The sequence below is a fragment of the Myotis lucifugus genome, unplaced genomic scaffold (genome assembly GCF_000147115.1).
Source record: "Myotis lucifugus unplaced genomic scaffold, Myoluc2.0 scaffold_350, whole genome shotgun sequence".
NCBI classification, from domain to species: domain Eukaryota; kingdom Metazoa; phylum Chordata; class Mammalia; order Chiroptera; family Vespertilionidae; genus Myotis; species Myotis lucifugus.
The window spans coordinates 419,022-429,459 of record NW_005871398.1 but is presented as its reverse complement, the minus strand read 5'-3'; the positions used below and the strand labels follow the sequence as shown (position 1 = coordinate 429,459).

At 35.2% G+C, this 10,438-nt stretch overlaps 1 protein-coding gene across 1 annotated transcript; it reads right to left on the bottom strand.

Moving 5' to 3' along the window:
- Positions 1-425: 425 nt before the first annotated feature.
- Positions 426-1,508, bottom strand: LOC102426327 (olfactory receptor 6C74). The gene has a single exon (XM_006101296.1). It carries the CDS (start codon positions 1,424-1,426, stop codon positions 482-484), a length of 945 nt encoding a protein of 314 aa, XP_006101358.1. The 5' UTR covers positions 1,427-1,508; the 3' UTR covers positions 426-481.
- Positions 1,509-10,438: the final 8,930 nt, after the last annotated feature.

Sequence of the window (10,438 nt, the reverse complement as noted above, 5' to 3'; positions counted from 1 at the left end):
TAACATAAGAAATGCCACTATATTAATTTGCTCTGCAGTTCTACTAAGCACACTAATAAATCAGATTTCAAATTTGCAATCCACAAATAAAAAACAAATTAGCTGATCAAATCTGGGAAATGTATTAAATTCTATTAGAATATATGCCAAATTGGGTCGCTGGATTACAGAACAGTGAAAAGAAACATAGAAAAAATTAAGTCTCACTTTGTCTTTCTGTGAGAGAACTTTGCAAGGTAATCTAGAGACACAAACACACACAAAAGACAAATGAATTTGTCTACAAACAAGAAATATCTTTTATATATGCTCTCAGCATGAGGAAGAAGAAGTCTAGCAGTGGAGGACAGACTTTGGAGATTAGGTAAGCCACAATGAGAATTACAATTCAAAAGATAGATAATATTTTGAATAAAACATTGACGAGATCTGTGACACACCCCACACTTCCTTTTTTTTATTCATAACCTCAGTTATATCACTAAAGTGGTTCACTTCGTTGAAAAAAATTCTTTTTGATCATGTGCTTAAAAGCATCTTTCACTTGTTTGTTTCTCAGTGTGTAAATGAAGGGATTCAACATGGGGGCAACAGAAGTGCTGAGCAGAGCTATCCCTTTATTTAAAGACACTCTCTCCTTTGCCGAGGGTTTCACATACATGAAGATGCAACTGCCATAGGAAATAGACACAACTACCATGTGAGAAGAGCATGTAGAAAAGGCTCTCTTCCTCTGTTGAGGAGAAGGTATCTTCAGAATAGTCCTGATGATGTTTGTGTAGGAGAGAATCACTAACACTAGTGTAACCACGAGCGTTAAAATGGCTGAGAGAAGCATCATTAATTCTATTATATCCGTGTTTGTGCAAGAGAGCTGCAATATCGGAGAAACATCACAGAAGAAATGATCTACAGTGTTGGCTGCACAGAAGTCTAGCTGGAGACCTACAAGGAGTGGTGGAAAAATTATTATGAAACCGGCCAACCATGAAGCAAAGACCAACAAGGTGCAGGCTCTGCCACTCATGATGGTGGTGTAATGCAGGGGTTTGCAGATGGCCACGTAGCGATCATAGGACATAGCAGCCAGAAGAAAAAACTCGGATGCACCCAAGAGAATAGTAAAAAACAGCTGTGCTGCACAGTTATTGTAAGAAATGGACTTATCACCTGTTGCCATACTGACAAGAAATTTGGGGATGCATACAGTTGTGAAGGAGATTTCTAAAAATGAGAAATTTCGGAGGAAGAAATACATGGGCGTCTTTAGGTGTGGATCCAGGAGGGTGAGAGTGATGATGGTTAGGTTCCCGGTGACACTCAACATGTAGGTGATAAGAAGGAGAAGAAAAATGACAACCTGTAATTGTGGATCATCAGTCAGTCCAAGAAGAATAAAGGCTGTCACTGTCGTGTGGTTTCTCATAGCTGTTTTCTATTAAAAAAGAAAAAGAAGAAATAAAAATTAAAGGGAACAAGGCTGCATGAGATGACTATTTGCTTAAGATGCTCCATAAACATATTGCTTCCCATATCCAACTCTCTTCTCTGTCCTGCTAGTCAGCAGTAACAACCTATCAAAACTCACTCATATTTTTTTATTTAAAATTTGTTAACTAAATGGAACTCTATTTTCTTTTCTAAAGGGTTGTAAATTCAGGCATTTCAAAAAGATAACATATTACATTGTTAATGTCATATAAAAGTAAATACAAATAACAAAAATCTATAATATTTTAACTATTATCTTCTGTATTTGCAATTTTTCCCAATCTATTTATTTACATTAAATTATTTTATACCAACCTGTGACCCATTTTTATTTTGTTTATTTTAATTAAAAGAATCATTCATGTTTTTATTTATACAAATACAAAACTATATCAGTATAAAACTATTTCCTTGGGTCATAAATCTTAAAGCTACACAGAACCTCAAGAGATCTTCAGAAAAGCCCGTTGCTTTGCAGCAAGTAAAGTTTCATCATCTTCATCATTTTACAGAGAAATAAGACCCCTACTTCTTTGCCAAACATTTTTTTTCTGTGTTTACTACTTTATGGTGACTTTGTAATTCTGTAAGTCAGATTGCAGCTAAGGAATCTCTGCCTCTTAAAATTAATATAAACTTGACCTAAATATTTCTAGCCCATTAGCAGTGGGAATTCAATACTTTCACCAAACTTCTGAAAATTTAAGACTTAAATCCTTATAACTTTTGGCTTAGCTTCCTCCATTGTTCCTGAGACTTGAATTTAATTCATCTCACCCTGGTTGCTTCTTTCCTCTGATATACACCCAAGCAGATAATAATGTGTATCCTTATGTATGATATTTATTTTGTTTAAGTAGCATGCTTAATATCTGCAGGGATAGAGGATGGTTCTAGAAAACTAGCTATTTTAAAAATATAAATGTTAGCTAGACATGGCTGGTAGTTATATTAGTCCATTACTTCCTCTGTTGCCTTTCATAGCTTCTTCTTATTTTCAATATTTATTCTCTTCCTGGTTCGGCACATGACAATTCAAAATTATGGGAATTTTTATTTTTTCTTGTTTTTCTGTCTTCTTGCAGACCAGCCTATGCCCTTACATTCATCACCTCAAAAGTCTTTCACTAATTTTTTTTAAAGAATGACAATATCTGCTATAAAAATATTATGCTAAATTGTATTTTAACTTTATTGCATTTTATATATTCCAGTTTGGCTGTCATAACAATGTACAAGTATTTCCAATGATTATTGTAGGGGAGAAAAATTCACTGCCCTAAACTATGTCTCTTTGGCATGAGGATTATTTTAGGCTAATTATTTTTAAGAACAGAAGACTTGGGAACTTTTTCTTTTTACCTCCCCCTTAACTGCCTAAAAGGAATTCAGATAAAGGACCTATGCTAGGAAGAAAGCTATTACCAGAAGATAACTGCAAAGAATATGAGCTAGGTGCAGTGGACTAGGGGGAATTTAGCAAGACCTGTTTGCTCTACTCCTCTCTGTGTCCCTTTGTCTCTGCATGACATAGCAAACATTTGTTTACTGAACATTTCATCTTCCCATCTTTCTATGAATGGTCTTCCTTTCCTTTGAAGTCCCAAAACCCTATCCTGTTCTTCTTAGTACAGGACAGCATATAAGCATCAGTTACCAGACTGCCTATGGGCCTCATTCCTATGGAACCCTGTACATACAAAATTAAATTTGGGTTTCCTCCTATTAATCTGTCTCATATCAATTTAATTATTAGACCAGCCAGAAGAACCCAGAAGAGTTGAAGAAAAGTACCCCCCATACATTATAAATAATTGCCACTAATTTTTTTCCTTCTCCCTTTTACTTCTCTTTTCTTTCCTTTTCCATTTTCTTCAATGAATCATTTTTCTAAAAATGTGAATATTCCAGCCATATAAGTAAAAGTCATACTCACTAGTGAGATGTTTTTTAAATCCAAGGTCATTCTATTTTTAAAAGTGAAAATCATAGGAAAACATCAGTCAGTGATATGTGTCATATGGAGTGCCAGAGCGCAAAGTCAGAAGTAAGTTCATATTTGGGTACTGTCTAGCCTAAATTTAAATTACAAGATTCTAAATAAATAAATGTTACAAAATATTAGGCAACATTATTTTTCTTCCAAATACTATACTCAGTTCTAGCTAGATAAAAGTAAAATAATCACTGTTTCTAAGCCCCCTTATAGTCTCAGGGTTTCTGTAACTGCTTTGAAGTTTATAGGTAAGAGGTAAGAGATTCCTTTGTGATATGAAATGTTAAATTTCTATATAATTCAATGTGACTGATTCACAAATATGAAACAATAATTTCCCAAGTTCAAGAGTTATCCATAATTCACAATATTCAATGACCATGCTGTTATAAATTCATATGCTGTTATAATTATCTAGAGAAAATATATTTATTTAATAAAGAGCATTTCTCTGATTCTGTTGGATATTATGAAGGATATCTATTCAAAGCTTGGTTCCTACAAAATGAAAGGTTTGAAGATTTCCTATTAAGATAGCACAGTTGATTCTTTCAGTATAACTATCAAAATAGCTTTGTAAAACATTAATCCTCACTTCATGCCATACTATTTCAGTGAATTTAATACAAATCAATTTTTAGAGTTTCGTTAAAAAGTTCTTATAATTAAAACAAAACCACAAATTTTTCTAAACTTTAATGTGTTTAGTAGCAATTTCATTCCTACCTCTCTTCATTTAATGTGAGTCCCAGAATAGAAGCAGTTTCTGAAGGTCTCCATGCCATCATTTTGGGTTTTTTTGCTTTAGCCCATACTTTTCTCTTACATTCTCTTCTAAATATACATTGGCTCCAGCAACACACACTGAGAATATGTAAAATCAAAGCTTTTTAACATAACAAAAAAACTTATCTAGTTTCATTTTTTTTCTCATCGTTTTTAAAACAGTGCTCACCAACTTATGTAATACTTCACTTAGAACATATTTTTTAGGATTATCCACAAAATGAATATATTTATCTTTTTAAAAGTTTAAAAATTAAATATAAAAAGAGATTTCAGACTTGTTCTTTATTTTGAGAAGTTTCTGTCCTTCAATAAGAAGCCTAATTGCTTGTTTTGTAGTTCTTAAGATTACAAGAAGTGTAATCCTTTTTATACACAGTGCCACTTGTCTCAAGAGCATTAACTGATTAAAAATATTAAAGAATGAGAATTATAGAGGGAAAGGCTCTATGAGATACCTATTATTTTGAGGTCTGTTGCTACCCACACCAAATATTTTGCTAGTCATCAGTAATAGCCTATAATAATTAATTCATTAATTTTTACTCAAAATATCATGAACTCAATTAAGATCTTTGAATTTGTTTTCTCTTAATCCAGACTTTTCAAAAGAATAGTGTACTGCATTGATAAAGTCATGTAGAAATACAAAGGAAAAAAACAGAAAGACTATATTTTAATATTGATGTCCTCTATTTGTAATTTTAAAAATGTATTTAGTTTACGTTAAATTATATTACACCATATGGTGACTCATTCTTCTTTGTTAATCTTATCTTTTTCTCTTTTTATTAGACTTTATAAAAGACTAATGTAAAGCAGATTTTAGCTTAGGGCTTTCTACCTTTTAAAATAACATAAACTTACCATTGCACCAAAAAAATTAAGATATCTAGGAATAAATTCAACTAAGGAGGTAAAAGACCTATACTCAGAAAACTACAGGACATTGGAAAAAGGAATAGAGGAAGACATAAACAAATGGAAGGACATACCATGTTCATGGACCGGTAGAATCAACATTATTAAAATGCTCATACTACTCAAAGCAATCTACAGATTCAATGCAATCCCCATTAAAATACCAGTGGAATATTTAAAAGACCTAGAACAATTCCAAAAATTCATCAGGAATAAAAAAAAGACCCTGAATAGCCACAGCAATCCTGAGAAAGAAGAACAAAGTTGGAGGGATTATAATACCATGTATCAAGCTATATTACAAAGCCACGGTTCTCAAAACTGCCTGGTACTGGAATAAGAATAGACATATAGACCAGGGAACAGAACAGAGAACCCAGAAATTGACCCAAGCCATTATGCTCACTTAATATTTGATAAAGGAGGCAAGAGCCTACAATGAAGTCAAGACAGTCTCTTCAATAAATGGTGCTGGGAAATTTGATCAGATACATGCAAAAAAAAATGCAACTAGATCACCAACTTACACAATACACAAAAACAAACTCAAAATGGCTAAAGGACTTAAATATAAGATGGGAAACCATAAAAATCTTAGAAGACTTCATAGGCAGCAAAATATCAGACATTTATAGTAACAATATCTTTACCAATATAGCTCCTAGGGCAGTGAGGGCGAACCTTTTGAGCATGGCATGTCAGCATTTTGAAAAGCCCTAACTTAACTCTGGTGCTGTGTCACATATAGAAATTTTTTGATATTTGCAACCATAGTAAAACAAAGATTTATATTTTTGGTATTTATTTTATATATTTAAATGCCATTTAACAAAGAAAAATCAACCAAAAAAATGAGTTCGCGTGTCACCTCTGACACGCGTGTCATAGGTTCGCCATCACTGTCCTAGGGCAATGGAAGCTAAGAAGAAAATAAACAAATGGGACTACATCAAAATAAAAAGCTTCTGCACAGCAAAAAAAAAAAAAACCATCAACAAAACAACAAGAAAACCCACTGCATGGGAGAACATATTTGCCAATGCTATTTCAGATAAGGGGTTAATCTCCAAAATTTACAGGAACTTATACAACTTAACAAAAGGAAGATAAACAATCCAATCAAAAAATGGGCAAAGGACCTAAATTGACACTTTTCGAAAGAGGACATACCGAAGGACAAGAGACATATGAAAACATGCTCAAAGTCACTAATCATCCTAGAGATGCAAATCAAAACTACAATGAGGTACCATCTCACACCTGTCAGAATGGCTATCATCAACAAATCAACAAATGACAAGTGCTGGAGAGGATGTGGAGAAAAAGGAACACTCGTGCACTGCTGTTGGGAATGCAGACTGGTGTAGCCACTATGGAAAACAGTATGGAGATTCCTCAAAAAGTTAAAAATGGAACTCTTATTTGACCAGTAATCCCACTTTTGGGAATATATCCCAAGAAATCAGAAACACCAATCAGAAAGGATATATGCACCCCTATGTTCATAGCAGCACAATTTACAATAGCTAAGATTTGGAAACAGCCTAAGTGCCCATCAGCAGATGAGTGGATTAAAAAACTGTGGTACATCTACACAATGGAATGCTACACTGCTATAAACAGGACAGAACTCCTACCACTTGCAACAGCATGGATGGACCTGGAGAGCATTATGCTAAGTGATATAAGTCAGTCAGAGAAAGATAAATATCATATGATCTCACTCATTGTGGATTATAATGAACAACATAAACTGATGAACAGAAAACAGATTCTAGAGACAGAGAAGCATCATTCAGATGCTCAACCACAGAGCAAGGTAGGGGAGGGTGGGGGTAAGGGGTAGAGGTCAACCAAAAGACTCGTGTACATGCATATAAGCATAACCAATGGACATAGACACCAGGGAGGTGAGGACATGAGTGGGGGGGGCAATGGGGGGATAAGTACAGATATATAATACCTTAATCAATCAATAAATAAATAAAAATAAAAAACGAAGAAAAAAGGAAATTCACTGGAAAGGTGGGAGGTTCACCGAAAAGGTGGGGAAATTTCCCATGCACAAAGCCTGTGCCAGCTGGGATTCGCAAACCTTAAGTGGACAAGGAATGTCTTTTACTTCAGTCAGGCTATAATGGGGAAGTATTTGAGAAAAAGGCAAAAACATCATTGTAAATTTTTAGCTTGCATGCTCAAGGATAAAGGAATTAAGGTGTCAAAAGGTACTTTCTTAAATCAAGCTAAAGGAAGACAAGTGCCCTTGTTGTCTTTAAATATGTAGGTTCTTGTTTAAACTGCATTATGCCCAATTCGTATTGGGGATCACAAGTCTGTAATACCTAAGGCCCCAGATCCTCTGCCTCTAGTGTGGAAAGGCTCAACAGCTAGATAAAATAGGGCTAACAATCCTTTTACAAAAGGGCTCTTTAATGCATTGTCTGAAAATTACCATAAGACAACTTGGGACAGGCAGATTTTAGCAAAAATAATTTTAGATGCCAGTCAATGCTATGGAGAGCAGAATATGATAAATCTGTGAACAATAGGCTGAGAACTAGGCTGCATTCTGCCTGTAAGTCCCAGGCAATATAAAATATCTGAAAGATCCATGAAAAGAACTCTGCTTTATTAAGTCTTGTCTATGTGTTATGGGTGCTTGTCTGTTGATTGTTGTTTTATCTGTCCTTTTTGTTTGGTGTAATGTGTTTATTGTTAATTTATTAAGCATGCCTTTAATTTAATTTAATAGAAAAGAAACAGTAGATGGCCAGACCATTACAAAATTTCCCCAGAGCAAACAGAATGTGGAGGTGGGGAGAAAGAATATGAGTGGTATACGTGGCTGATAACACAAGTTCTAGGAATTCCTTAGACAAAGGGAAGTAACTAAAAAAGGCCCCAGCCCATTAATTTACTAGTCTTTTAGTGATCTTGTTAAATGGACGCCCACTCCTGGGACTGTTATTAAAAGTCTCATGTTTGCCATGTTTTTATTTCCCAGTCTGTCATTTGAAATTTGAATAGATGAGACATTTCTCACAATTTAGGGATGCATCTGGGATTTCTGTACCCATGAAGAGAAAAAGGCTAGTTTAAGAGAAGGCACCCCCTGCCCAATTTTGGGTGGCCTCTTGGTCTGAGCCCCATCTCTTCACAATGCTATAGAATAAACCCAGGTCTGTTTTTCTTTAAAAAATGGCAAAAATGACACAAGGAAAATATACAGGCCAGATTTGGGCAACAAGATTAGTATTTCCATAATAATGGGCAGTTCTTGAATAATGATGGGCCACATTCCAAGGTTGACCCCCAGGTCCCGGGCCACTCCTGTTTTTATGAGGAAAATAAAATAAAAAAATATTTTAACATTAAAACCACTGAAAGTCAGTAAGTTGCACCTGTCTTTTAAAAGGAACAGCTGGGTCTCCAGCAGCTTACATGTCAACAAGCCTCAATTCCCACTGTTTTTTATAGCTCATAGTTGCAGGATCTTCTTTTCCAAGCTCCGGGACCCTGGGCTGGGGGTCTGATGTTGGACTGGGTCCCCTTGCTCCTCACAGGGGGCCTCTGCAGAGAAGATCTCCCTCCTGATTAAAAAAGTGGCACACATGGGTACTGGTCCAGCCTCCCACCCCTCCTACTAGTCTCAATGTGCTTTCTTCTTTACCTCTCTAGTTGTAGGACTTCATTCATTCAGCTTCCAGGTGGTTCTGTTTGAAGGTTGTTCTGTATTTTACTTGTAATTTTGATGTGGCTGTGGGAGGCGGTGAGTACAGGCATTTACCTACACTGCCATCTTGGTTCTCTCCTATCCATATTCCTTTTACATTATTATTTAACACTTCCATATTCAATTATAGGTACTTATACCTAACATTTCTAGGATAAACTCTTTAATTGTTTTCTTTAAGATTCCAACTTAAGCATATATTAGGAAGAATATAAATTTTGTTCATTTCTCCATTTTTCTTGATCTATTTTCATGTATTATTTTTCTCCTCTATTATTAATCATTGCTTCTAATCAATACTACTAGAAATCCTTTACTAATCATTACATAATTAATTACTCCTCAATTGAAGTAATGAAAACTAAGTATTTTGCTCCTTTGCATAATGCTAATAATAATTATATATTATACTGTAGTTCTCAGAATTACATATATAAAACACCTACCAGTGCCTGTAATTTAGTGACTAGTCAACAAAATAGAGGTCATATTTTTATATCTTATTTATTATTCAGCTTACCTAACTAGAGCATTTCAAGTAGAAGCTCTCTTAAGAAATAAGTTTACTGTATTTACGAAGCTGTGTTACTTTGTTAAAACCTAATTTACAAAAACAGCTGTATTGCACTATCTGGGGTTCAGAATTCAGAGACCAATGATAGTCATTCTATTAGATATAATGTGAAGTGATATTTCATAGACTAACTGAAGTACCAGAGAGACAGGTGCTATAACTTTAATCTGCTTGGAAGTAGAAAGAAGTGGGAATAGGGACAAATATATGGTGACAGATGATGATTTGACTTTGGGTGGAGGGCACACAATACAACATACAGATCATGTATCATAGAAAAGTACATGTGAAACCTATATGATCTTATTAACCAATGTCACCCCAATAAATTTAATTTTAAAACATTAATTAATAAATGGCCATTATAAAAATATTTAAAGAAACACATAGTTTAATCCCAAATTCCAATCAATGGATATAAACCTTAAGAAATCATAATTAAATTAAAATAGTCATCACAAGTTGTGATTCTTTAAAAATTTTCCTGAAAATTGACAAACAATGTTGGAGGGTGGTTATGATTTAAATAAAATCTGTACAATTAAGATAAACATTGGCTAATGAAAACTTATAACAGATATCCTATCTAATAAAGAGGGAATATTCTAATTGACCCTCATGCCATCGCAAAGATGGAGGCACCACAGCCAATAAGGAGGGAATATGCTAATTGACTGCCACACCCTCAAAGATGGCGGTGCCCACAGCCACAAGATGGTGGTGTCCAGTCCTCTCAGCCCCACTGGGGTGGCAGGCGCATGGCAAGGCTGGGCCCAACCCCAGGTGGGCCCAGCTGCCCCACATGCCTGCCTCTGAAGTTCCCCAGGCCTCTCAGCCCCTTAGCCACCCAGGGCTGACTGAGTGCAGCAAGCTTGATGGCAGCTGCTCAGCTGCTCAGGGCCAACTGAGCACAGGCAAGCTCAGATGCCAGCTTCCC

Coding starts and splice junctions, on each gene's coding strand:
- LOC102426327 (XM_006101296.1), bottom strand. CDS start 1,426: ATGAGAAACCACACGACAGTGACAGCCTTTATTCTTCTTGGACTGACT.